We start from the raw sequence: 27,997 nt of genomic DNA on the forward strand, positions 1-27,997 counted from the left end.
CAATTTTCAGACTTGCAAAGCAAGATGCTTTTTTCAGTAGCACAAAGGGGCCAGATGGGATCCAGGAGGTGAGCAACGGGTCCTGGGAGTTCAGTTGTTTCAGGAGCCATAACCAGTTTGGAGGGCTATGGCAGTGCAAGGGGGATGTAGACTGTGCTCTGTGCTCAACGGGCACGTGGCAGCGCCTTGGGCTGTGAGGAGGACAAAGCAGTGGCACTGTACCTCCAGGAGTGAGCAGCGCACCAGCTGCTTCCTGCCCTAAGCCAAGGGGAAGGGGACTGGATGGCTCCCTGTCCTGTGTCCCACCCCATGTAAAGCCTCACCAGAAACGTGTACTCGGCAGTTTCCTGCAAAAGAATTGTTTTTTAAGGGAACTGAAAAAATCTGGGTCTGCTGGAGCCAATGCAGTTCATCCTTAGTGAGTCTGGTAGGCATTAAGCTCTGAGGTCCTGGGATAGTTTTGGAAGTGGGTAAGAAGGAACTATAATACTGCCTGTACTGTCCTGTGCTGGGTCAGGCTGGAGGTGTAAATCATGGCCGGCTGTTTGGAGACACAAGGCACAGCTGAGTGCCCTTGTCTGCTGTGACAGCATCGTCTCCCAGGTTCTTAGTTCTGGAACTACTTGAGAAACCAGTGTTTAAGAGGTTAAAGCAAAAATTCACAAAGAGCCTTTCCAGGTCCCATGCAGGAAGGGTGTGCGTTCAGGAGCAGAGAGGGAAACTCAGGGAAGAGTTGCTTTTGCCTTGTCCTCTGTCTCTGGCCCATTTTCTGTCTTGGTAGCAATACTGTAGTAGTAGGAGCGGATGATGTTTTCCACAGAAATAAATCCTGGACGCTCTTCCCATCTGCAAGGGCAGAAAGGAACAAATAGAGTCAACAGAAGGGACAAAAGTGGATTGATGCAATGAGAACATACCGAAGAATAGAAGAACCTGGGGGAGAACAGCAGCCTGGTTGTACCAGGGCTTACGAGGGCAGCTGAGACTTTTCTGGGATGGAGAGGGGAAAGGCGCAGAGGCTCTGATACCTTTCAGTGTTGGTACAGACAAATGGAGGAGTATGATAATAAAGAAATAGGTGCATCATTCATCATAGACTGGGGAATGAGACCAAGGCAGAAGACACCATTTGCTTTGTGTTGCCACCATCCAGACCATGTGTGCTGTTCTGATGGACCTGCCACCCAGCAAAGAGTTGAGCTAGTGAAAGCCTTACCTGTAGGTCCAGCATTTCTGCATGAGGGTGTACATTTCTGCCGGGCAGTCCGTGGGGCAGTCCATGCGCTTCCCTTGCTCTATGAAGCTGATGACCTCTGGGCCTTTCATTTTCTAGGATAGGATCAAGTGGGGAAATGCTTTAATGTTTTTGAAGCTGGAAACAGGGTTAGAAAAGACAGATTAGAGCTGAGCCTGGGGTAATTCTTTGGATCCATGCACCACACACCCCGTACGGTCACCGTTTTCAAGCCCGGCACCCAGCAGCGATGTCTTGTGTTGCACCAGCCCAGCCTGCAGACCCCATCCCAAACCTGGGCAGAGCAGTGGCTGAGCAACTGATTTTTCAGCTCTGCAAGTAAACTGAAGGATCAAAGAGAAGAACTGCTTTGATTCAAACCCAAATGAATTTGTTTTGTTTTGTTTCTTCTCCCTTAAATGAAGCCAAAGCTGCAGAATCCAATCAATCTAATTTGTGCCTTTTGTAAAGTGGAAGTAAGCCTGTCTCCTTTCCCCCTTGTTCAACAGTGGGAAGAGCACTCACTCAAGGAAACAGAAATTGTAGTTTCAGTGTGTGTCAGCCTGTCATAGAGTGGTAGACTAGACTGTGGCATCCATCTGTGATGGACCCAGCTCTGCCTCACCTTGTACGGTTTCTGCCCATAGCTGAAGGCTTCCCACATGGTCACACCGTAGCTCCACACGTCGCTCTTGCTGGAGAACTTGTGATAGAGGATGCACTCTGGGGCATACCATTTCAAGGGCCACTTTCCTGCTGTCCTGGCCTGTAGCAAAGCAGAGAGGATCATTTCCACTCTGAGACACAGACTGCTCTGAGCTGAACCAGGATTCTGCTTTGCTAAATTTTTTTGTCATATGCAATCCCACACTGCTGAAAAAAATCCCCTTGCCCTGGGCTAGGAGCTCCAGGTCCCAAGCCTTGAGCCCAAAGCCCTGAGCCCCAAAAACTGGCCGAGGCCCTGCTGTCTCACTGGCCCTGCTTAGCTGTCCCTGAGAGCAGGATGCTGTCCCACGGTGCCATCCTCCTCCTTGCACCCCAGTCCCGGCACTCAGCGCAGTCATGCACTGGCACACGCTGCTGGGAAGATCAGCCCTGGCTCACTCTTCATCACCTTCTCTTCCCTGCTCTCTGCTCTGGCTCCTCTCCTGTGTCCTCTCTCCTGTCTTCCCACCGCAGTGCATCCCCCTCCCTGCCTCTGCATCTGCCTGAATTTCCTCCTTGCTGCCTGGACCTTTGCAAAGCCCCTTTTAATGTCACAGCATTGAGGTCAGCCAGGATGTGATGTCGTCATACAGCAGGGCTCCTGGGAAGAGCCCAGAGCCTCTACACCTGGGGGTCTCAGTCCTCCAACCAGGAGGGCTCCTGCCCTATCTGGATCCTTTGCTGTACTTACAGCTACTTACCTTGTAGTAGCTGTCATCAGCGCCAAGAGCCTTGGAGAGTCCAAAGTCACTGATTTTGGCATAATGCTGGTTGACCAGCAGGACATTTCTGGCTGCCAGGTCTCTGTGGACAAAGTTTTTTTCCTCCAAGTACTTCATCCCCATGGATACTTGGTGCATCAGCTCCACAATATTGGTGACAGTAATCTCGTCTCTGGGGAAAATGAAAGGACAATGCAATAATAAAGGACCTGCCATTACTCTGTACACCACAGTCCCCTCCAAACTTTCTAGCTGCACGTGAGGATGACACCTCTGCTCCAGAAGCATCAGTCCCTCTTATCTCACATGAAAAGACATCTTTCTGCTGTTATCAGCTTCCCTGTACCTACAAAGCCAGGGTCCCCTAGCAGAAGAGAGTTTGATGAGAAGTGCAGAAAATCAACCAGCCACAATTTATTCAGTACTCACTTCTTGGAAGCCAGGAACTTGTTGAGTGGCCCTCCAGAAGCCATCTCCATCACGAGCATCAGGGACTCTGCCTCACAGACCCCAATCATGCGGACAATGTAGGGGTTGTCCAGCTGATGCATGATCTGGGCTTCCTTCATCATTTCATCCTTCACTGTTTTCTCATTGTTGTTCTTCAGCACCTTTATGGCCACGTCAATCTGCTTCCTGCACAGGGCGCAAGAGGAACACACATGGGATCAGCTAAGCAGCCGGACTCATGTATCACAGCCAGGAATGAAAACCACTTCTCATGTGGTACTGTTTGATCTCTCAATGGATATCTCAGTAGCCTGTTTTGGCAGACTCTTGCAAAACACTGGCATCTCAGGCCTGCTAGAAGGCCAAAGAGAAAAGGATCACCTCACCCTTGTAAGCGTAGACCAGTATTTGCCATCTGTAGATCTGAAGGTGCATCACCTCACACACTGAGATCTGCATCAGCATTGCTGTATTTCAAGGGGGAAATTCAGGCACAAAGTGGGCAAAGGCCATCTTTGTGGACTCATGGACAACCAGTGACAGAGCCAAGGATCACACATCTCCTCAAGTCTCACTCCTTTGCCCTGACGTGGACCAAGATGACCTCAGAAGCATGGACTTGCTCCTCTGAGCCCAGCAAATGCCTTTCGAAGTGGCAGTCTCATGCCCAGGAGTGTGCAGTGCAGATCACTGACCTTCCAGAGTATCTCTTATACCTCCACCCCATTATCACTTTAGGGTCCCTCTAGCTAGAAACAGGATAGCTGGGGACACCTCTGAGCTCAGCCTGGAGCACCTTCCTCCTGCTTGCTCAGCATCCTTCAGGGCAGCACTCACTTTCTCATTTTGTAGACTCCTTTCTTGACGCAGCCAAAGTTTCCTGCCCCCAGTTCCACTTCATCAATCATCAGGTGGTCCCTCTTCAGGAAAAGCTTCTTATCCTTCAGTTCTTCAGGGTCACTGTACGGGCTCTCGTAGACACTCGTGTCCATGGGTAGCAGGCGTGACTTTCCTGCACCTTCCCAAGAGATACAGGTTTTTATAGCTGTAACCAACATATCATTCCCCATCCCTCTGTCCCTCACCGGTTGGGAAGGTTTTCTCTAGTCTCTTGGCCAATCTTCCTTCAAGCTCCAGCATTCAAGCCTCCCTCCTGGGCATCTCCCTTCCTTTCACAACCCATGGCTTCTCCTAGTTACAGCTGCTGGCGGAGCCAGGATGGGGAGAGGTGTTTGCGCATTCCCACTCCACGCATTAGACCCTGCAGGACATGGGCACATGCATGGCTTCACCCCACTGCAGTGTAACTAAACACACTGAGTATTTGGAAGGCAGGATGGAAGATGGGGAACAGGACAGGGCTTGATTTACTGGGTGCCAGGTGTGGGCAAACAGTTTTGCAATATTGTTGTCTCAGGGCCCTGAAATGAATGGGATGCTCCTGGGTGCCTTTGTAAGAAAGAGGCTTTGTAGCACAGCTTTTTGACCAGAAGGTGATACAGATGTGTCAGGTAACCCCTGTGGTTCTTGTGGCATCCCCAGGTCCTGTTAGGGCTTTCAAAGATGCTCACCTACAGGCTCTGGTGTGTATCCGTCTGCATTGAGAGGCCCAAGGTTTCTCTGGAAAAGAAACGGGGATAAAGTGGATCCTGAGGTGGGCACAAGAGATTGGAGTGACATCAAGACGACTTTTCCCTTCCAGTCCCGGCTGGCAGGTACCTCCACTGCAGCTGCACAGCAGGGATCAGACCCTGGGGGGGATTCCCTGTGATGGAGCCTGAACGCAGCGTCGCCCCTCAGTAACCCAGCCTGTGGGCTGTGCAGGGTGAGGTGCTGAGGGCTCTGGGTTTGCCTGAGCAGTGAGGGGCATGCACACGGGGCTGCGTTTTGCTCTCTGCTCCCTCTGCTTTCCCCATCCCAAAGTCTACTGCAGCAGCAGGAGTCATCCCAGCCAAGTCTCTGCAGATTGTTTTGAGACAGGGAGCGAAGGCAAGGCTGGAGGCAGCTCAGCTTGCAGCCAGCCTACCTACCTGCCCAAAGAGCGGCCTCCACGAGCACACACGGATGCGGTATACAGTCACCATCCCAAAAGCAGGCAGCGACAAAGCAGTATGGTACATATTTTTCCAGCACAGCTTTGAACGCCAGTGCTGCTTGCAGCAGAGTCGCCACAACATGGGATCCCACCACAGCTTGTGAAAGCTCTCTGAGAAGATGGGTGAATGCTCAGGCCTTTATTTAGCCTCCGCTGGGCTCTGGGATGGGCTGCTCGTCTAGCCCAAACTAGCTGGTTTCAACACCGCTCGGCACACGGAGCAGTAACGGAGCGCAGACGTACCCCGAGGCCAGGGACTCGGAGCACAAAGACCTGGCTGGTGGCCAGTGACCAGCAGCAAGGCTGAGTGTTCCCAGAATCCGACCACGTCTTCCTCGCTCCTGCCTGGCAAGGAGGGCAGGGGGGAGAGGGCTCCCCGAGGACAGGCCCACATGTTGCGAGGAGCACAGTATGAATGGAAACCATTTTCAGCTCTAATGGTAGCTGTGCCCAGCTATTCCTTGTCGCCATCCAAGCTGGAAAGGGGACAACATTGCAGCTGGGCTTAATATATTCCATTTGAGTTATTGCCTTTTAGAGAACAGCAGAGTTTGATCAGCGAGCTTGAAATGCAATAACATTAAACCACTGAGGTACCAATAAAACAGACCCTCCCCAAAACTTACGCTCACGGAAGGGTGGGTTGGTGGAACCGGTGCTGCAGATGCTGTGAATCAGGAGAGAGAAGTTGTTATTAGGAGTCTGCCTCCGCCCCAAGCAGGATCAGAGCACCAGTCCTTGAAGGACTGTGTGGATGCCTGGGTTTGATCCCCCCCGCCACCCCCAAAGGCCAGTTTCCACAGTTTTAGCCAAAAAAAGGTGTAGAAATGTGCCTGGATGTGGGCATTATTCCCAGAGCAGCCTTCAGAGGAGGTGCAGGCCCACTGGAGAGACCTACAGTGTCCATCAGTCCCGGAGCAGGGACTAGCTGAGCTGTACCCCAGAGCCCCCTGCCCCAGAGAAGGGGGGTCCCACGGGCAGGCTCTGAAGTGACATTTGTGATACTTGGGCCAGGACAAAGTCACCCATGGACCTGAACTGACCCACCAGGAGCCAGACTTGCAGGACACGTTGTTTCCTGCTGCCTAAGACGCAGGTCACTTTTCCAGAAGCCGTCTGGCACCAGAAGTCCCTAATTCATTTGGAGCACTGATTCCCCAATCTGCTCCTGTCTATGGGCCACCCTGGGCCAGGCCTGGAGAGTGGCCACTTTCAGCAGGCAACGTGACGTGAGACTTGTCCAGTTTGCCAGAGAAGATCTCCACTCCCTCACCACCAGGGTCTGAGCAAGGTTGGAAGGCAGGGATGGCACTGAGAGACGTCGGCTCACCTGGCATGTTGGGGTTGGGGCAGGTTTCCTTCAGGTAGAAAATCAGCCCATCTGGTTTGAGTTTTAGGTACTCTACCAACTAGGAAAGGAAGCGGAGGAAAAAGAGATTATTGGAAGGAGAAGATAATCTTTTTTTGCAGCAACTTGTGTGGCTTATGGTAATGATTTCTCTTAGATCTATGGCAGACAGGGACATAACTATTTCTTTCTCTCCTCTCCTATCCTTGCACTCGGGGATCATCTAGAGCAAGCACTCGCATACCTAGATATCTGCCAGAGCTGGGAAGAACTTGGGAAGTTAGATAAGGACCAAAGAAAGACAAAAGGAAAATCTCCAGTAGGAGAGCTGGGTAGGGCATTTTCAGTGTAATGTTATTGTTGTCCCAGCCAGAAAGATTTTTAAGTTGTGTTGTGTCTGATAAAGCCTTAGAGAAATCTTTTGCTTTTCCAGGGGAACCTCAGGGTTAGCTCTGGGATCCCGGGCAGTTTTTCACTGCAGCAACCACTGGTTCGAGCACAGTGGGGACTTGACTCTGGCTGGAGACAACCAGCCCAGGCCCTGGCCATCGGACCGCAGGGGAGATGAAGCTTTCTCCTCCACTTCTGCCTGGCTCAGATTTCATCTGCAATTGGGAGCCTGGCACAGTTCTGTTTCCATAAAAATGCCCCAAAGCCTTTGTTTTCAATCAAATTCAGAGTGAAAACAGTCCTGAGAATTTGAGAAATTCAGCAAAACAGAGTTACCATCGCCCAGACAGCCCTGTCCAGGAGGAAGCGCTGGTATGCGTTCCCTGGACAGGTCCAAGGTGTGTGCCATGGGGCAGAGCCAGGCTCGGGGGGGGTCTGTGACTCCCCAGCAGTGCCAGGAGTTGCTGGACCATGTGTCACATTCCCTAAAACCTTGGTCCACCCTCGTGAGGACTGCTGGGACATTACAGCTGTCTCCGCTTCCCAAAGCCCCTGACTCTCAGGCGTGATAGGATGCGTCTCCTGGCAGCTGGATCTTCAGTCATGTAAAGATTTTGGCAGCTGGATCAAGACTTCTGGCCTCCCCCTACTCTTTGCACAGAAATCAGTCACTTGGAAAAGAAAGTGGCAATCTGCACACAACAGTTTTGCTGGTCCAGGAGCAGCGTGGGGGACGCAAGGGAGGAACAGCCTGGGATGAGCAATCTCATCGGGGCTTGCTGCAGGCAGAGGTCCGAGGCGCAGGCTGTGGCTGAATGTGTGAGGTTTGCTGATGGGGTGCAAGCGTAATTAATATAACCAACTCAAGTATCCTGGCTTAAAGCTAGAAATTAAAAGCACTAATCCTCTTGTTTCCTTGGAGAGGCACCAGACTGGTGTAAGGCATGAAGGCAGTGGTAAAGGCAGCACTATTTCAGAGCTGCTGTGATATCCCAGACTTAGATCTACTTAGCTAGGAGTGCACAGAAATGGATGCAATGAGTTGAGCTGATAGCCAGCCAGACCCAGGGAATGTAAGGGTTTTCTGGAAGGGGCTACAACCACCCACGAACAGTGTTAAAGCCTTTAAAGCTCCACATGGCCTTTCCTGTCCCTCAAGGCATTGGCAGCTATAACAAGGGAAAAGTGCCTTTGCTTTATTAGGACACCAGTCATCAGCATCCCACAGTACGGTACCTGCCATAGCGTGTCGAACTTGGTCCCCTCGGGGATGGAGTACTTGCCGGACTTGTCCTGGTCTATCCGATAGTGATACACTGTTTTGCCATAGACGAGGGAGAGGGCGTAGGCACCGTTTTCCTTCCTTTCTCTCAGCCTGGTAGGGAGGAGAACTATTAAAAGCAACTCTAGGTTTTGCCCTGCAAATTATCATGGCTGCAGTGGTGGTGGGGCACTGGGTGGGCACTTGGTAAGGTGACCCTGCACACCACTGCTGGAATTGCCACCTTCGTGACACCCCTCTGCGGAGGCTGAGGAGGGACCCTTCACCTTTGGTCTCTTGTCCCTCTCCTCCATCCTCTCCAGCCAATTCTTTCCTTCCCTAACTAATTCAGGAGATAATTAAATGAAGGGCTGTCTCATCTCAGCAGAGATACAGAGCAAATGCTTTCTCCTGTATTTTATGGGCCATACATTGTGTACATGTCCGTGTTAAATGTTTTCACCCACTGAACCCTATATCTCATATCATCCAGCCCATTAACTTCATAGAGATATCAAAACATGAGAAACAAATAAAGCTCAAGATTGGCTTTTCATGGAGGCCAGACACTGTCTGGACAATAATAGGTTTGGGGTGTCAGAGTTTGTCTTTGAAAGATCTGTAACCACAGACTGACCATATTCAGCTAAACCTCCTCTCAGGAGCTATCATGCAAAACAAATAACTACAGGGTAGCGGAGGTGGGGAACTGGTAAAAAGTACAGGGATCACAGCATCTGCCAGGGTCTTGCATACTCACAGGAATTTCCCATCAGGTTGTGCCCCAGAGTACAGCCTCCGTTCAGCTTCATCCCGGGCGATGCTGCCATGGTACCAGGGCATCCTCTCATGGGCTGTGGTGGCAATGAGCTTCTCCACCTGTGGAGCCTGGCTTATGATGGCCTGTTCCAGTGCGTCCCCCTGGAAGAGAGTGAGAAATGAGACCTCCTGCCCCTCTGCTGCATTGTTGCATGGCTTCAGCACAGTTTATTCTGTACCCTTTTGGGCAAACGACATGGGAAACTTGGAAGGTCTTTTAATTGAAGAGCTTGTGGCCTTAATCATGCCTAGTGGATTGAATTCTGTTCTGCTGCAGAGCAGAATTACTTGCTTATCTAAATTGGTCCCATCCCTCGAATCCAGCTGAAGTCCATTGATTTGCTGGTGAGGGAAGAGAGAAGTCATCATATACGTATGGAAGATCTTGACGTCAGACTTGTGGGGTGTCTTTCAGCATCGCATTCCTGGGAGAGCAGGACCTCTTTGTGGTGCCTCTGCCTTCCTGGATGCTCACTGTCCCCAGGCACTACAACTTGTCAAGAGCAGTGCAGTCTGGAAATCATGTGGGAGACCCTAAATTAATTTTACTGGCCTCACACATTTTATAAAGAACTGTAGTTTTTCTTTCGCCAGTAGGTGGCAATGTCCTTTGTGCTATCTACCAGTGTCCACAGGGCAGCTTCAAGGAGAAACCCTATAGATACCTCATTCAAGGAGAAACCCTACAGATACTCATTCTGTTCAGGACCTTTGGTCTAAAATAGGCCAAATTTAGAGATCTTTCATAGAAAGGCTCCATAAAGAGAATGCCTGAGCCATCTTTCTGCAAGGACTTGGAAGTGTCTGAGTAGCCACTCTCGAGGTGACAGCAGGTAGAAGGAAATTAATTACGTGGCTGCTAGTGTGAGCATTTACAGAGTTTTCCCTTATGCGTATATTATATATATTCCAGTCTGCAATAAAATGCAGGAACCTGTCTGTAGCTATCGTTAAATTTAAATAACAGCCAGACCTGATCCAGTACCCAGTACCTCAGTCTCATAGGCAAAACCTCCACTGATTTCAAAGAGCGGGGAAAACCTGAGCAAGAACTTAAGTCTGGTTTCATTAGGTCTTCAGCACAACGTTACGGATGCACAGGCACCCCACATGGAGAGCGATGCTCTAACTGCAGCGAGCATCCCATGTGCTGCAGAGGAACAAACAGCACATGGGGAAATGTTTGCAAAGTGGGCAGAGAGCTCCAACGCCCCGCAGAGCAGATGCAACATGAGCTGCTCAGAGGAAGAGTCTGAAGGCTTGGGAAGACGTTTAGACCTGTTTCTGAAGAAGAAACTAGAAGAGAGAGAGATTTAAGACTGCAGCCTCTGAGGACAAGGACCTTGCTTTACCATGCGGTAAGAGGGGGGTGACAGCAACAGAGGAGGTCAGGGCGGCAAGCGGCAGTAACCCCCGGGGAGCACTCTTTGCACAGTCCCACACCCCTTTGGCAATGGACAGTACCTCTAGCTTCCACGTCTGCCGGACATATTCGCGCACCATATTATCCCTCATGCTGTCGAAGACGCCGGGCTGAGGCTCCACACCACTAGGGCGGTTGCAAGGCTTGCGGAGGGTGCAGCAGAGCCCGTCGGCATCCTTGGAGTAAAACTCACAGAGCTCCTCCGGCCCACAGTGCGCTTTGCCCCCCGCGATGGCGTAGGTCCCGTTCATCTGGCGCTCGATGGCGTAATGGTAAAACTGCAGGTTGTAGACCATGGAGAGGACATATCCGCCCAGACTGCGCAGGCATTGCCGCAGCAGGAACAGGCCATCCGCCATCCCCGCCAGCTTGAGGTACTCCTCCGCTTCTGACCTGGCAATGCTGCCGTAGTAAAAGGGCAGGTGAGCAGCAGCATCGGGCATCTCTGCACGCTTACCGGGACTGCTTGGGCCAGCTCACACGGTGCTGGTGCTCGATCTGGAAGAAAGAAGCAAAATTTTTCACTGACACATAATTTTGCAAAAAGGTTTAATTGGAATTCAGACTTGTCTGCCTAGAGGTTCTTCAGCCCACAGCTAACTATCTGTAGCATCATTTCAAACATCACGCGGAGAGTTGCAGTGGGCGCATTCATATCCCCAGCTAAAGAATCCCACGGTGATTCCTCTATCCCATCCTGAATGCAGCTAGAAAGTGTAAGTAAAAAATCCACCTGATCTTGATTTAAAGATTTCAAGCAATAGAGAATGCACCAAATCCTACAGTGAATTGTTCCAATGGTTAATTGCCTTCACTATTAAAAATGTGCTGCTTACATCCATCCCAAAGTTTTTAGTTTTGACTTCCTACCATTTTCTCTCCAGCCCTGCTCACAATAAAAGGAAATTCTTTTTCCTCTCTGAATAAATTAGTTTTGCCGTGATGGTCTGTAAGGCCGAAGTCTTAAATGGAATAAGATTAAAACATGAGATGGACATTAAAAGTCTAAAAAATATTTAGATACACAATTGCACCAAACACAGCAAAAGGAGATAAACCTAAGTGCTTCTGGGCAGACATTAACCATCAGTCGAAATGAACAAAAAGAAACCTTCCTCTAATTGTATCTTGAAAAATTTTATGGATTTTTTCCCACAACACCTGACTCTGGCTGGTTTCTGAATTTGGCCGATACTCTGATCCCGTTTGGCCGCTCCTATTTCTACATCGTGCACACGCTCCAGAGAAAGCCGGAGCTCAGATGTAGTCAGCCATCACTGCAAAGTGAGTTTAATCCCGCTGTCGAGCTGCAACACGCAAGCATTACTGGAGCCCCCTGCTCAGAAAAGCCTAAAACCAGAAACGAACGTACCGCCGTGCTGCTGCAGCACCAGCTTGCGGTGAGAATCCAGCGAGAAATGGCGCTTTGTTGACTGAGTCACTGCAGAGCCCCTTCTGCCAAAGAGTTATAGGTCTTTATATAGAATCATCTAAAAATCCCACCCACAAACAGAAGCCAATTTCTGGTGATTAATGGAAACGTTATCATATTCAAAGGGTCTCATTTGTTCCCTGGAGCCCGATCTTTGATTTTGTCATTGCGCACATGCTGACCCCAAAAAGATCAGAGTGTTTGTCTCCATCTGCGTTTCCCACGAATGTGTCACTCGTGTTCAGAATAAAGAAAACACTTCGTCCAGCGCTCTGGGTATTTGCCCTGATTCTTCCCAACGTAACTCTCATTTCTGAACATGATGGGAGAAGTTGCCGCCCGATGGGTTGGGCCCACTGTCATCTTCCAGGAGTGGATGGAGCTGTGCCGGGGCTGGTGGTCAATCCTGCTCCGTCTCACCCAGCAGCATAGCGACAGGGCTGCCTCCTGCCAGCCGCTGGGACCACTGGAGCTGGGAAGGGCTTGGCTGGATATGTGCTTGGCATCGGTAGGAATGGGACAGGGGTCAGGAGGAAACTGCTCAGGGGAAACCATTCTGCTGTGTGCACCCTGCTCTGCTCAGCCTACAGCAGCAAAGAGTCATGAGGAGAGCCTACAACAGCAAAGAGCCATGAGGAGATGGATTTATGGCAACCAGATTCTTCTCTACCTGTTTGTTTGTTGTGTTCATTAAGCCCAGAAATGGCCCTGATGAGAACAGGAAGGGAGAGCAGGCTCCACTGAGGAGGCGTTTTAGCCGAGGCAGGAAACCACAACAGGAAGCCGTCAGTGGCGTTCGCAGCTTTGGGTGCGGGACTAGCGTAAACCGTATCAGACACAGCACAACTAAGCCTGACTTGTGGAGCCCCTTTCATCAAATTCATCAAATGAAGCAAAGTGGGGTCTCGGCAGACCTGCCTGTCTGGGACACAGAAGGCAAATGAAAACACCCTAAAATGAAAGCTAAAACCCTAACTGGAGTCAATGCTGGAAACCAAAGCAAATGTCCTAATCCCTTGATGCCTCCAGGGATCAAAGCAGCCCAGACACTGGACAGATGCATCCCCCAGGTTCAGCTCCTGAGATGAGATGACTGCCAGGTCTTCCCCATCTCAGCCTGGTCCCAGGGGAGGGCAGGTCCCAGGAAGGTGGGTTGCAGAAAGTGAGAAGCGAGGACTGCAACTCTTGGTTTTGACTGCAGAGTCAGGCTCATGAGTCACGTTCACGAGTCAAGGATGAGGAAGTGCTGAGTGGGCAGTGGAAGGTCGGCCTTCTTCATGTGCTACTAATTTCCACTACCTACCTGGGATAAACAGTGATTAGGTACAATAACGCTGCATCCAAAAGTGCTGATTTCCTTTTCTGGAAAGTCCAGGACCAGAACATCACAGCAAGTGGAACACGTTTGACAATTGTTCAGACAGGTGAAAATGAGATGGCAGAAGCCATTGATCACCACTGAGCTCCCACAAAGTTTCCAGCTGCCTACACAGGCAATTCTGTTATAAACAGACTGTTTTTTTCTCTCCGAGTGCAGGGCTGAGAGTCAAGAAAGCCTCACGGAGATACAAGAGTGAACCCAGGGATCAGAAGTTGGTTCAGGCCATGCCACCTATTTCATACAATCCTTGCTGCCACAAATGAACCCTATTAGCTGCTCTTGAAAAAAACTTCTAAGTCCCCAGGCATGAGGAAAAGTCACCCCCTGAAGCCTGAGAGTAGATTGGAACAGGATGATTTTTAGCCTCTCTAAAGCTCTTGCTTTAAGAAAGTTTGTCCTACCATCCTGGTTCTTTCTATAGCCCAAATGCCAGCCCAGGGTCTTCTGGGCATAGCTACGCTCCTCTTCCAAACTACAGCTCTGTTCCTTAGCACTGCCCCTGGGTGCACCTGAGCCACCCTGACATAACCTCAACAGACCTGCACCAACCTCATACAACTTTGTTTTCCCACGCTGTAAAATGCAGAGGAATATGAGAACCAATTTCACGAATTGCTTTTACAAACATAACAAACTAGCGTCTGGAAGAAGCTGTGCAAGGGACCCTCTGCCACTATTAATTTCAAGCAGCAGGACCTGATTTTTCCTTAATCTCTGTCCCTTGGGCTGCAGTGACCCAGATGCCAGATATTTGGGTGTTCCCCCCAGGTTAGAAACAGCCCTCAGGGAGAACGGCGATAAAACCAGGGCTCCTGCGATAATGGTCATGTTTGCAGGTTGGCGTTATGACATGAAGATGCATTGAAAAAAGCAACACCCACGTAAAAAGTAGTCAGATTTGTGCACCATGACACACAGGAAAGCCAGGCAGGAAGCTATTGAGATGTCAGTCAATCAGATCTATATATAGCCGGCCACTTGCTCTTACTTAGATCAGACAAAAACCATCAGGAACTGGTTTGATTTTATAATTTCTCGGAACAGCAGAACCACTTAGTGTGAACGCGGCGCCAGTCCCTGAGAGCAGCAGGAGGCACTGACAAACTTTAGCATCCTGTTAGGACCATATTCTCTGCATCGTTGTCCTGCCAGCAATAATCCCTTGTAGAACAGCCCTGGCTAGCTGAACTGTCCCTTTAAGGTGGCTGGGTCAGCCCGAGGTAGAGGAGGGACCTGCCCGGGACAGACCGGGGAGGCAGCAGGAAGGGCTGGAGGATGGGAACCATGGGGAGGGGGGGTATAAAAGGGGCTCAGCGGGGGTTTGTGTGCTTTGGAGGTGGTGGAAGGAGTTGCTGCTGAGGTTTGTGCCGGCGCTGTGGGGAGGGGTGTTTTTAACAGTTCTCTGAAAGGTGTTCACTTGGGAATGGGGGGAGGTAACGAAGTAAGACCTGCCATGGTAAATGTGCCCGTGGCATTGCTGAAAGAGGAGGTCAGCCTGTTCGATGGGGGCTGGGGTGTCTGAGCTCTTCTGGGGGGGCACTTCTGCTGCCTCCCAGGGCTGGGGGGGTGAGCTGTGGTGCAGGCAGCTGGGGGGGTGCTGGGGGGGGCAGCCTGGCCTTGGGGTCTGCCTGCCCTGCAGGCAGGAGCACTGGGGGGGTGAAGGTGGGGGGGTGTGGGGCCCTGGCTCTCTCCTGAGCTCCTCCCTGGCCTGTGCTGCCTCCTTGTCTCCTCCTGGTGTGAACTGGCCTCTTTGGCCACCTCATGGGAAGGAAAGATGCTTCTCATGGTGCTTTGCCAAAGCCCACCTGCAGCTACTGCAGGAGCAAATGTGCTTTCTGACGGTGCTGTTTACAGCCCTCCCTTCAGGGCTTTAGGAGAGCACTGAGTAAGGGTTTGTACCCAAGGTTATCTCAACCCTCCTGTTGATGGGGCTCTGCTGGTCCCCACGGAGGGGCAGCTGGCTGGAGAAGCAGGGCTGAGCAGGGGCTGTGGCACAGTGAAGGTGTAGGCAGGATTTGGAGGTGGGAGCAGGGTGTGAGGTGCAGAGGGGGATGGCAGAAAGCAGAGCAAGTCTCAATCAGCAGCTGGTTCCCTCTGTAGCTGCAGAGGTGATGGGCATGTACAGGGACCTTCTGGTTTCCCCAGGGCTGTCCCCCATCCCATCCCCTGGATTGCTTTCTGTTGTTCCTGATTTGATCTGAGAACTAAATTTACAGCGGAGAGCCTGGTTGAAGATGTGAAGGGATGAAAAATGTCCACAGTGAAAGTTCCCTTTCCAAGTCATTCTTCCCAGGGGTAGCTGGCACTGTGCAAGAGGATGAACTGAAGAGCTCATCCGTGGAGATCAGACACATGTGGTTTTGTTTAAATTTTGTAACAAAAGGCTTGAAATAAATTTGATTCAACTTGAAATGCTTCATAGTTCAAAGAAAAACCTGAAAAACTTAACTTTGGATTGGCCTGACTACATTCTTCTAATTGTTCTTGATTAATGTTTAATTTTTATTTACGTACTCCATGGTAGTTCTTCCCAAGATTTCCTCATGAGCACTTACATTCCTGGCTATAACTGCTTTCCTAATTTCCCTGCTGACTACTCATTAAAACCTCAGCTACCCAACCATTTATTAACACTTGAATTATGTGTGAGTGGGAGTTTATGAAAGTGTGAGCCCATTTATGTTTGTACTCATAAACAGTGTGCCTTCTGCTTGCATGTGAAGATAATAATCTTTTCTACTTCTCGGTGAGTATTACTGACTAAGTCCTGCCTGAAATGGTTGTGCTTACAGAAACTCCACAGAAAAACCTGCCTGATTTCACTAAGGACCTTGTCTGCTCTTGCTGTCCTTGAAGCGAGTAGGTAAGTGCAAACTGCCCCTCCACTGCCTGTGGATCCCAGGCCAGGTGCAGAAATGCTTCATACACCTTCTCCCCCTTTGAAGTGGAACATGGGAGCTGTTTGGCTCCAAGGACAGTCCACAGTCCTTTTTGAAAGGGAAAAAAATGTTAAATTCCACTTGCAAGGCCTGCAGAGGGACCTGGTGCTCCTGTGGTGCACTTGGTATGGAGACTCCGAACAGTGACAGGACTGTACCAGACACAGCCTTCGAGAAAAGCTGGTCCTGTGGAGATCAGTACCCCCTCTTCTAAGCCCTTGGCCAGAGACCTAGTGCCACCCCATCACAGTATTACTGGAGATCAAAATTAGAGGGGATGGCTCTGCTCAAATGCTTGTGGCCTTGGTCATATGGTACGTGTATCCTAGAAGTAGCCATCGTTCACCCAGTGGCAGGGCTAATGGGTAACTGGTTTTTTGTGCCTCCTTCCACCCAGGGTCTGACCTAGCCAGGCTGCCTTGTGTCCCCACAGTTCTGGTAAAACACTTGTTCGCACAAGCCGGTGCTCTTGCTTGCTGTTAGTGTTTGAGGGGTCAATGCACGAGCACGTTGCTCACAGCCCTTCCTGCAGAGGCCCAGAGGCTCAGGAGTTGCCATGTGTCACCTCTGCTCCCATCTTGCAGCTCTGATTATTCCTTCTTGCTGCTCTGCTTTGACTTGGCCACTCTGAATCTGCCCGGGCGGGTGAGGGTGCTCATCCTTCTCGAAAGGGAGAAATGGTGCAATAGAGCATGGAAAATTGATGACATGCTTGTTTGGTGCAGTCAGATGGCAATAAAGGCCTGAATTCATTCATATCCTGCTGGGGACTTGTTTTCCTTCTGTGGTTATTTGTCAAATGCTAATGAGCGGAAGCAATTTTCTCCTCTAGCTTTGAGAGCAGGAGACGGGGAGGGGGCTGGGGAGGGAGAAGGCCACCTGCGTGGGGGCCTGGTTGGTATAACTATCTGCCTTTTGTGCAAGCCGTTGTTTTAACGGCTGGGATTGCCTCGTTCCCAGAAAGTAGTTTTCTGGTGTTACCCTGCTTCCTCTGAGTTTTTCACTGATGCTTGTGAGCCTGCAATGCAGCTGCCGCAGGGGTAGTATGAGACCTTGGTCCTTGGTAGTATGAGATCTTGGTCCTTTCCTGCAAGAGACCGGGCAGATATTTCGGCAGTGCCATAGCAGGGGAGTCAAACGGGCAGGGTGCAGTCCCCTGAGGCAAAGCACAGTGAGAACTTGGCAGTAGGAAGTACAAATGGGTCTCTGAAACATGCAGATGGTGCGTTACTACTTCGGGATTAACACAGGTGAATCGCTGTATGCATGGACTTGTTTCCAATTTACATGTGGTCATGCCCATGGTGTATCACATGCTCTTTCTAGCAGAGTGCACTGTTTCTTAGTAAAACCTTGTCGTCTGGTGGTACGCTGCTTGGGGAGCATGGATGGAAAGATAAAATCAACCACGCGATCGCAGTGTGCTCCTCCGCGCCCAAGGAGCGTGGCACAGAGCAATGCGAGTGGCTGCTCTTTCTCTGCTTGGCACTGGGTGATCGCTGGCCACGGAGCTGACTCTAGTTCTGCAGGAGTTTGGGTAAATACTTGGTTCTTTCCCTAAGGAAAGGGATATTAGTTATTTATCTAGTGCTCTTCTTCCATGAAAAGATCCCTGGGCAAGTGTTTATCCTAGGTAGGAGCCTGGCAGACCCTGATAAATCAGAATGTAAAGAACCATATTTTTCCTAAAATGTTGCAATGAGTGGCACAGAGCAGCGTCCGTCTCATGGCAGCTCTGGAATAGGTGGGGTGCTGGGGTCCACGAGCAGGGTGACGCTCGCTGCTGTGTGATGGGGTAAAGCAAAGTCACTGCGCTATCCTAAGGGAGCGTGTGCTCATCTGTTGCATGTGGATTTAGTTTGGAAGGCTGTGAAAACACCCTGCTGATCCTTTGTAGAGCCACTGAAAACACTCCTGGCTCCAGACCCATTGATCCTGAACAGCTTTTAATTAGGTTTAACGTACATAGTTAAACACAGTAGGTGCTGTTTCCTCCCTGGTATCCCCGAGTGCTCTTGTGGTCTGATAACTCAGCTACGGGTCATCGGTCTGAGCAAACGATGCCGAGATGTTTGTCCTGGGGATGAGTGAGCACAGAGCTTGTCCCTGCCACCGAGGTGGAGCTGATCTTGACAACCAACCGGAGAGAAGAGTCAGTACTCCACCTGGATCCTCTGGGGTTTGGGTCTCGCAGATGGTTTTATGGAGCCAATGGCAGAAAACTGCAATAACTGATGTGTATCTTGAAGGGCTCTCTGGTTTTGCTTGCTTCTACCTGGCTTCCCTGTATTATCTTGTGAAGGGCTTTTGCTGAAATAACTTAGCACACAACATCATGGATCTAGAGACCTGCCAGTACAGCGCGTTTGGGGGGCATTGGTGGTGAGACCATGGCTCGAGTCCTTTCCTTGGCACTACTAGGAGTAGTGCAGCCCTCACAGGGCGCAGTAAAGGTGGCACGAGGGCGTTAAGCCGCATCGGTGCGAGAGCACTGGCTGTGATGAATCTTAGTGGAAATAAGTTTATCATGTCCTGCACTGGCTTGGGTTCTTGTGATGGTGCTGAGTGGGGACCTTCTCTGGAAGGACTGAAACCTGCTGAGCAGGTTCGATGCTGCTCTGAATGATGTGCCCTTCCCACCTCTGCCCCCCTCCCTGCTCTGGGTGGTGAAGTGGCTGACAACTCTATTTCCAACCACAGAATGACAGTGTTTTTGTTACGTAAACATCTGCATTTATGGTTTGCCTTTGCCATTTAAAGATAAATTTAATAGCTGAGCTTAAAGTTTAGCAGCATGTATTTTTTGTGATGCCTAGAGACTCCCTGGAAGATCACAGCCAGTGTCTGCACTGCATAGGGGTGTGCGGGCTTTGTCCTGAAAAGCCCAGGAAGAAGAAAAGAGGAGGAGGAGGAAGAGATAAAGGCAAACTGAGGAGAGGAGGACTTTCGTGTGTGCAATTGCAATCAGGTCAGGTGCAGAGCTCCAAAATCTTGTTCCTTGGCTTCCTGGTGTGCCAGGGCTCTGCAGCCACTGGGCTATGATGCCTTCCTGATGGGGCACTGACTTGTACTGTACTTGGTAGGGAGCTGGGTTATCAGGTCTACTGGGGGGGAGACAAGCTCTCTGGAAGTAACACTGGGGGGCTTGCCAACCTTCAGTTAAGAGTTCCTCTTAAAGGCCTGGTATGAGTTAAAACCTCATTCAGTAAAAATACATTGCATCGGAGGTTTCGGCTAGTGCTGAGCTGCTGGTCGGGTTTCAGTCCTTTAATCATTCTGCCTTAATTTAGCCTTGAGAGGAAACAGTTACTGTGTCTCCATCAGTAACATCTCTCTTCTCAGCATGGGCTCTCCTCTGCTTTGGTCATTGGGCTGTTTCATATAGTAGATACTGTCAAACATTGATTGGTCTGTCCAAAACTACCTGGCTTCTCCTCTGTCTATTCTACAAGATGTATTTTTAAGGTATTCTCACTCTGGACAATATCTCTAGGCAGATGTGCCACTTGATAAGCTTATTCTGGTTCGTAGTCCTACTCTGAAGCCACCCCTGGAGCTCTGCAAGACCCTCAGAGAGGAGGAGGCCAGGGAGGATGGAGACGGGGAAGCAGACAGTTGCCATTCAAGCCAGTGCTGAGCTAGGTTGTACTGGTGCCGTGTCAGTGGCATGTGTTGGTCACCTGAGCTTCAGCCCGGACAGAGGATTCCATGTACCCTGAAGCTGCTCCATAACTGTACACAGCCCCTGGATAGCGGGTTCTGCTTGGGGGCATGTTGGGTGTATGTTACAGCTCACGTGTACAGAGCTGGCACTGCTGCAGCGGCTTTCCCAACATCTCTGAAGCAGATGTTAGAGATGGTTCACCCTCATCTTTCAGGGCAGCTACCCCCAACGTGGGACGCAGCAGCTCTTGTGCCTGAAACAGTGCTGGAAAAGGTTGTCTCCTCGCTAGAGGGGATGTAGGCAGGCCGAGTAGAAATATCCAACTCGGAAGCTGGCTGAGACACCAAAGCAACTTCTCTGTGCTGGCAGTAAGTGCCGTGGGCTCTAATGGTCATGAGTCACAGGGTTTCTCAATCTCACTTTGAAAGCCCAGGCAAAGGGGGCTAGCAGCAGATCCAACCACGACAAAATGAATGCATTGGGCATCTGGCATTCACCACCAGCACTGCAGCCGTAGTGCTGGCTTTTATGGACATAATATTACTGCAAGTAGAGTGGGTGAAAGCTGCTGCCAGGTGGGGAAGAGGCTGGCAGAGCGCTGGATGCACTCTTTGCTCCTCAGACATACAAAGATGAGTTTTGTTTACATGGGACAGATTAAAACAGTTCCTGCAGTTTAAAAAAAAAAAAATAAATACCACCCACATGGTTCAGTACCAGTGGCAAACGTGACCCTAGCACCTTGGTTTACTTATTTCAGTAGGTGATTTAATACTAGAAGTGTTGGAAACTTTGCAAGTTCAGGAGAGAGCAATGAAAGTGATCAAGGGCCTGATGGGACTGATTAACGAGTACAGCTCTTAGGGATGGAGTATGCACACTAGTTGTTGATCAAGAGTGATGGGGGAAAATTTGAGAGCAAGGTAGAAGTATCTAAAGAGCATGATCATATTTGAGAGAGGAAAAGCTGTTTTGGATGTGCTAATAAGATGATATGGGGATAAAGGAGAAGATATTAATCAGTGGAAAGTAAGTCTGGTTATCAAGAAACATTTTCTAACAAGACGATCCATCAGGATGTGGAACAAGGGAAATAGTGGAAGTCACTTAACACTGGATCAGAAAATGTACTGTAGGGAACAATCCTAGAGGAAGAAATTGGGATGAGCTAATAGGACTTTCCCATATCTAATTTCTGCAATTCTGAATTCCATTAAGGAAAATAAACTTTCAATTTCTTTCTCTGGCCAATGTAATTTCCAGTTCAGTCAATGTTCCGTGAAAAACACTGAATGCAGAAGCATTTTGCTTCTGCTGCTGACATTTTTGGTGGCCTTTTGTTTGAACGTCAGTATCTGAAATGAGAATGAAGTCCTCTACTTGCTTGCAGACTAGGGTTACATGCACAGCAGTAAATATTCTCCTGCACATTTTCATAATATGGCTCAGTGATCAGCTACGTGATGACTGAGGTGAAAAAATAGCTCATTCTCCATGGTCTGCTAGGTTCTTAGCTTTTGTCCTTTCTGTGCTGTCAATGGGAGGTTGCAATTAATCAATGTCTACCTGTGCTCAGTCTGTTCTTACCATGGCCAAAATGCACCGACCAGCTTCCTGAACTTTTCCACCAAGCAAAACTAACTTTGAACTAACCTTGCAGCTGAACATCCTGTTGCAAGCACTCATCCTGGTTTTTTTTTTTTCCCTCTTGGATGCAAGACACTAAAACAAGCAGCAGAGGGTTAACTCTGTCTTACAGAAAACCTTCTGGTCACTTAGCTTCTGCTTCACCCTCTTGCAACCTCCCTCCGTCAGCTGGATGTGTGGGATGCCAATAACCCATCAAAACAAATTCTCCGAGGAAAACATCATGGCCCAAGGAACAGAGCTTTGTGCTGCAGTGCCCTCAGGACTGCTGGATTGCATCCAGCCATGGTGGGACAAGCTGGATGTTCCCTCCTGGCAGTTGTTCCGGGCACTGCCAGCAGAATTGTTGCTTCATAGCGGGTGTGTCTCGGCAGCAACAATTAGTTGCAAACAGGGTTTTCTTCTGCGCTCACAGAGACCGAGTGGAAATCCTTCCAGGTCCCAGGGAAGCCAGGGCACTGGCAGCCGTGCAGGGCATGTCCTGCCCTGCGTGAGCCCAGCTGAGTTCCCCAAAATGCCCGGTGCCGTTTAACCCTGCCCTGGTAATGTGATTTTTTTGGGGGGAGATGCAGGCGACGCTGAACACCCCTGAAAATTTTGCCTCTGGCACCTACCACCACATTTTGCTGTGGCCATAGGGCTTTTCTCTAGATTATTGTCTGTTCCTGCATCAAAATTATGTTCCTCGGGGCAGCGTCTGCTGGCTCCTTTCCCAGCTCAGACACAGAGTCTGTGCCGCCGTACCCGTCCACGCGGTTTGACTCGGCAAGACCCGTGCCGATGCCCTCCTATCTCATCACTTGATGTGATAATGGCTACAGGACCTTGAACATCTGATGTAGATCTGAGGAAGATGCTTCTTCCACTGGTTTGTAGAAATGTGCGTAATCTCACATTCCTCCCTAGGCTGCATTAACTTAATAAAAATAAGGCTCTAGTTGTCATATAATAGTTATGCTGGGTACTCTGCAGGTGAAAGATTATAATCTCCTCAAATAAGAAGTGAGGGGCAAACCATATGTGTGTGTCTTCACAAGTAATCTTCAGGATCTGCACAAACATCTTACGGGAAAAGGGTCATGATTTTCACTCAAAAAAAGAAAAAAAAAAAAAAATCTTGCTAACTTTCCACCTGCTCTGCAGGTCTCAACAACTTCTTAGATTCCGGTGTGATCTGCTCTGGAGCCGCACACTGGGAGTTTTCTAATGAGATGTAGAAGAGGCAGGTAGGAGCGGGATAGCAGAGGAGCAAGGAAAAAAACTGAGTAATTCTTCACTGTCCCAACCTATCAAACTTTATTACTTAATAGGCTTCTGCTGAGGGATTATTTAGAAGCTTTTCAGATGCACAAATGAGTTGTTTTTTTTTTTTTAAAAGACGACTTTAAGGGTTTAAAATACTCAGCTGGCTTCAGTCTCCTTTTTGGCCAAAGTGAGAGAGAACCTGGCTAAATGCGGTTCTGTTGGGTAGCTCAGATGCAGAAGGATTTCTCAGAGATTGGAGTCAATGACTGATAGATGATGGGTCCGGTATCTCTTCCAGCTTTGTCTCTGCCATCTGCTTTTCTGTCCCGTTAATTGTTGACAGGCAGCAACGACTCTAAGTGCTTGGGGAGAGTGACTTTTCTTGGTCAAATCCTCGTAAAATAAGGCTTGAGACTTCACTAATATTATGCAGGTGCTTGAGTACTCATAGTTAGTGGATAACGTAACCCCAAAAATGGCAGCTCGGTTGTTTTGCTGCTCAGCCGTTTCTGCTTTGCAGTTTTGCAGCTCATCGCAACGTTGCCCGACCTGGGACCCTTCCAGCAGCCCCGGGCAGAATCCAGCATGTCCCATCGACTCCATCCTGCTGCAGTGGTAGTGGAGCTCTGAGCATCCCTGCCAATGCTCCGGGCAGATGAATTGGAAGGCTCCATGTTCTGCTTTGGGCTTTTAACTCTTGCAACAGATGATTTTTCTCAGTATGCATCCAGGAAGGCTTTAAAATTGCTCGTCTGCTTTGTAACCTTGCTGTGCTTCAGTGCTCTCAGCTGGAAAACCTGGCAGGTAGCAAGGGATTCTCCGAAGAGCTGGGACTGTTCCCTGTCCCTCCAAAGGCTTTACACCGCGTTTTGTCCAGGGCGAGGAGAACTTTAGTCCTTGAAAATGTGCTGATGGTGAATGTGCTCTGCACCCATGTGCCACTTTTCAATTCCTCTATATTTCTAGGCAGCTGAGGGATGACATTGATGATCCCTCTCCTGCAGATGAGGAAGTTGAGGGAGGCAGAAGAGCTCATGGCACGGTAATGCCTTGGGCTGGAGTTCTCCCAAGTGACGTGCTTGCTGTTGCATTATGCTACTTATCGCAGTAAGCACATTGCATCTCTAGATGATCTAGGATGGGTCTTGAAAAAAACAGTCAGTTTGCCAGCTTTATGCATGCTTTATTATGGCCAGTGGGGCTCAGAACTGAAGCTTCTTGTGCTGTTTTAAAATACTGTGGAATTTTCCGAAAAATACAGTGTTATCTAAAGCCTCTTCCCCCATTTATTGTGCCGTACCCCTAAACCCGTTTGAGTTATTGACTTGCTGCAACAATTGTGTGTTGCCTTCTCCTCTCGGGGACACCCAGGAGATGAAGCGATTGCTTTCTGATGTACTTTAGGATCATCCTAATAAAAAGAGCTGTGTACATGTCCCAAGGTACAAGTGACAGTCTTGCCTACAGTTTCAACTTCTGTAGCATTCATACTGTGCGGCTTACGTGCATCTGTCCCTGCTAAAGTAATTCTGGCAGCTGAGAGAAGTTTATAAACCTTCCTGCCATCCCTTCAGGTCCGGATTAGCTATGCATTTGCTAATAGCTTCAGTCTTGGTGTGGTTTTTTTGCACGCTCAGGAGTAGCGTCCGAGTACTGGGTGGCCGCACAGGATCCCTGCGTTCTGCTGCATCTGCAGAAGGTCCGGGGTGAATCCGCTGCTCAGCTCATGCAGGGTCCCGCTAATGGCATGGAAAAGCGTTTAGTAGCTGTGGCTGCCTTTAACACCTATTGCCTGCAAACATGCTGCATTAATATCGCGCTGGCTGACCGCAGCCAGATGTTTCCAGTCCCTAAGCCAGCTCAGGTATCTCTGCGCAGCGAGCGTAGTGCAGAGGCAGTGCTCAGCAGCAGAATTGCAGAAAATCAGGCACCCGATCCTGTTGGAAGCCAGAGCCTGTTACACAGGCTGGTTTGGGGCTTCAGTCCTCTGTGACTTAGAAACTAGGTCTTTGGCTAAGCCGCCCTGGTGTGAACTGGGAGATGATAGCAATTAGCAGCCCTGTTCCTTTCAACAGTCAGAAGCAGTTTGAGGTCATGCTTTACTAGGGTCTTTGCTGCGTTAGGTGATGAATTTGAGGTCCTCACGCTTGCTACTCCCTAAAATAGCCACAGGGAAGTGGGAGATGGTCCTCGTATTGCCCCCAGGGCATGCTTAACATCCTGGGAAATATCTTCCCAGCTCCATGGAAAAGGGCCAGAGCACTATACTGTGCTACACTGTGTTGGATCGGAGCCAAGGGCACCGCACAGGCAGACCCGGCAGCTCCTGGCTTTACAGTTATTATCTCGGCAAATAAAGTAGAAAGGCAGCTCAGAGCCTAACAGTCACCTACAATGCGACAGCAAAGTTTCCTGAGCATCAGTTGTTCAGTCTGGAGTTTTAAAAGACAGAAGGTGAATCTGGGCTTGAAATCTAATCTGTAACAAGGAGGGGAATTCTGTAAGGTCTAGCCGAGCTTCCAGAAGCACAGGTGTAAAATAGTGTCCTGATGGTTAGTGACAGTCTCGATAGGTCTTCATCAGAGTGGGAGCGCAAACGTTGCCTCATCACTGCTGTTCAGGATTTCTTTGAACGCTATTTCAAAGCAGAGTGAGACTGTTCCTTTACCGGTGCGTGTTACCAGGATTAAACATAAACTTCAGACTGTGCGGGATTTACGGGGTGGTCGTAGGAAATTCCTGAAGAGGAAAATTAATACAGCTGAAGGCAGGGGAAGCTGAAGACTTGGACTTCAGCAGCTCTGCTCTTCTTGCAAAAGCTTATTAGCTCTGAAAGGTAAGTATGCGTTTGCATGTGACCAGCATGCGTTTGGGCACAGCGTGTGACTTGCAAGTGGTAGTGGAAGTTTGCATTCACAATCAGTCACTTCCTATGCAAAAAGGTCTGCTCTGAGTGTTGAAATGTTCCACTAACAGGCAGCTTGCTATCTCTGTTTTCCAAATATAAAACTGAGGCGGAGATAAATAATGGGCTAGATCTGCACAGGGCTTTTTGGTTTGTTTTTTTTTTTTTTTAAATAATAGCAGCAAAGGCTTTTTGTTCCAATTATTTGAATAGGATTTAGGGAAGTAGAGTTAGACCTTAGTTCATATTTATCCTTATAGCCTCCCTTACAGAGGCTATAACTTTGGCACTGTATGGAGTTTGTAGAAAGCTGCCCACATCCTTCATGGCCCCTGGTACCTGTCTTACGTTCTGGGCTCTCTCCAGCCTGGCCCCGGTCTCTGCTGTGCCCATTCAATTCCAGACCCAGCAGGGCATCTCCTGGCACCTCTGGGGATATTACGAGACTAATTAAGCACATTGAGTGATCAGCACTGTGTTTAAAAATGTATATTCCTGCAATGGTGAGGAAGGGACTAAACAGTTATTATACTGTAATTCCTAACCTTGTCTGTCTGATACGGCCCATCTAATGCTACCGTGTGAGTTAGCAGAGATTCCTGGGAAAGCAAGTGCTAAACAAAGTGTGTGGGGCTTTAATTTGGTAACACTATCTGTACTTTTGTGTATTTCCAACCCTCCAGATTAATTTTCCGCATTCCCCTGCGATGGTCCCAGTCATGTTACTCAACTCAGACCCGCACAGTTGTTAGAAGTGGGGAAAAAAAAAAAAAAATAAATAATCCCAGTGGCATCCTTTGCCACTGGCATCTCTGGTTTGGTGCTGCCGGTCCCACCTGCCCGGGGTTCGTTCAAGTCAAAGCTTGGCTTAACTGACACATCTGCCCTTTCTGACCACATTGGCCCTCTCAGGCTTTCGCTGCTCAAGCCAAGTTTTACATAGCTGGTTGAGCGGGCTCAGGTCGTGTGCAGAGCCTGGTGCTCCAAGGGTTTTCTGCTCCCTGGGAAGCCGGCTGCCTTACAGGGCACTACAGAGGCTGGGGCATTATCCTCGCTATCCGAGAGTTCTCCGGAAACCCTCTTTCTGGTTAAGGTCTTAATGGGAATCAACTTTTTAAAAAGACAGTAAACACCCACATGCATACAGGTGTGGATTCTAAGTACTGCTGTGGCATGTTCCACTGTTTCTTTAGGAAATCCCATTCCCAGGAGCATCAGCAAGCTTTTCAGAGACTTGAGCCTCTTCTCAAGAGGAAAAAGGGTGATGAAAGGTTGAAAATACAAAAATCCTAAATATATTGGGAAGCATAACCTTGTAGATCAGTTTGTTCATCCCCCTGCCAGTGAAGGAGCCTTCTGCCTGATCCCTTCTCCAGTCCCCTCTCCAGTTCTGCCCACGTGATGGGTTTCCCTTGCATCCCTGTGGCGTTTATTCCACAGTCTAATAGGTCTGCCCATTAGGAAATGTTTTCTGAGGTTTAATCTCAATTTTCCTTTGTTCTACTTTATTCCATAACACCACGGACTGTGCTTGAATTGATGGGACTTGGAGCTGTGCCTGTTTTCACAGCAAAGTGCAGAGCAATAACAGACGAGATGACAAAGAAAGTAAAGGAAGTAAATGTGAGTTTGCCAGAGGCCTCTGTTTTTTGAGTTTTCTTGCTGTTATATTTGTCAGTAGGAAATCTCTGAAGTCCTTCTTCAGTATTTGGAGCATTATTCAGCAGGTGCCAGGTATCCTACGTCTTCCCACATTGCCACTGAGGCTCGCAGGCAGTTTAAAGAGAAACTTCCAGAGGAGACAAATTTTGATGTCACGTCCAGAGGTGAAGGGAAGGGAATGGCTGGCCCTGAATATTGGACCACAGCCATCATTTCAGCATCTTCTGACCTATCTAATTCCCCCCCAACTTCAAAAATAATATGATGGCCCCTAACTTACACCATTTTTTTTTTTCCCCCCCAAAGCAACAGAGTAATTGGTAGAAAAGCCAGAGCGGTCACACAATTAATTAATCTGGGCCTATTAACACCAACATTTCACAGGATCTCCCCTGCTGCCACGAAACCCCCAATGCTACCAGGGTGTGCAGAAAGGTACGAGACAAGGAACAAAGCAGCCATGTCACGTAACAGCTACCGAAGATACCGACAGCAAAAAAAGTGCTTCTTACCTGGTTTGCAGATGGGCAAGATGTCTTGTCAGGGCTTCGTTACAGCAATTTTGAAGAATGGAGAAAAGGGGAGAAATATTTGTCAGCAAGTGAGAAATGTGTCGATTTTTGGAAGATGGGAGGGGAACGGGCAACACCATCCAGTGAGCTGTCTGGCATTCGC

General features: G+C 49.3%; 2 protein-coding genes across 4 annotated transcripts in view; one reads left to right on the forward strand and one right to left on the reverse strand.

Annotated features, from left to right (window-relative positions):
• On the reverse strand, window positions 1-27,997 carry LOC129197175 (tyrosine-protein kinase ZAP-70). Of its 3 annotated transcripts, none has more exons than XM_054805286.1 (13): window positions 27,835-27,997; window positions 10,489-10,945; window positions 8,966-9,126; window positions 8,181-8,319; window positions 6,537-6,615; window positions 5,833-5,873; window positions 4,683-4,731; window positions 3,949-4,129; window positions 3,091-3,297; window positions 2,641-2,833; window positions 1,860-2,000; window positions 1,217-1,329; window positions 1-846 (listed from the first exon to the last, which is right to left on the reverse strand). In XM_054805286.1, exons 2-13 carry the CDS (start codon window positions 10,888-10,890, stop codon window positions 723-725), a joined length of 1,830 nt encoding a protein of 609 aa, XP_054661261.1. In that variant the 5' UTR covers window positions 10,891-10,945; window positions 27,835-27,997; the 3' UTR covers window positions 1-722. The 3 variants fall into 3 exon arrangements, with proteins under 3 accessions (XP_054661261.1, XP_054661263.1, XP_054661262.1); XM_054805288.1 differs by having other exon boundaries at window positions 7-846; window positions 3,949-4,123; window positions 27,835-27,991; XM_054805287.1 differs by lacking the exon at window positions 27,835-27,997 and adding an exon at window positions 11,820-11,839 and having other exon boundaries at window positions 7-846.
• Window positions 16,053-27,997, forward strand: part of ADAMTS10 (ADAM metallopeptidase with thrombospondin type 1 motif 10) — a 76,252-nt gene continuing 64,307 nt past the window's right edge. Inside the window, exon 1 of the mRNA XM_054805281.1 lies at window positions 16,053-16,123. The gene's annotated coding sequence lies outside the window, so the exon portion shown is untranslated. The remainder of the gene's footprint in view (window positions 16,124-27,997) is intronic.

This window comes from Grus americana, chromosome 28 (genome assembly GCF_028858705.1).
Source record: "Grus americana isolate bGruAme1 chromosome 28, bGruAme1.mat, whole genome shotgun sequence".
Taxonomy (NCBI): Eukaryota; Metazoa; Chordata; class Aves; order Gruiformes; family Gruidae; genus Grus; species Grus americana.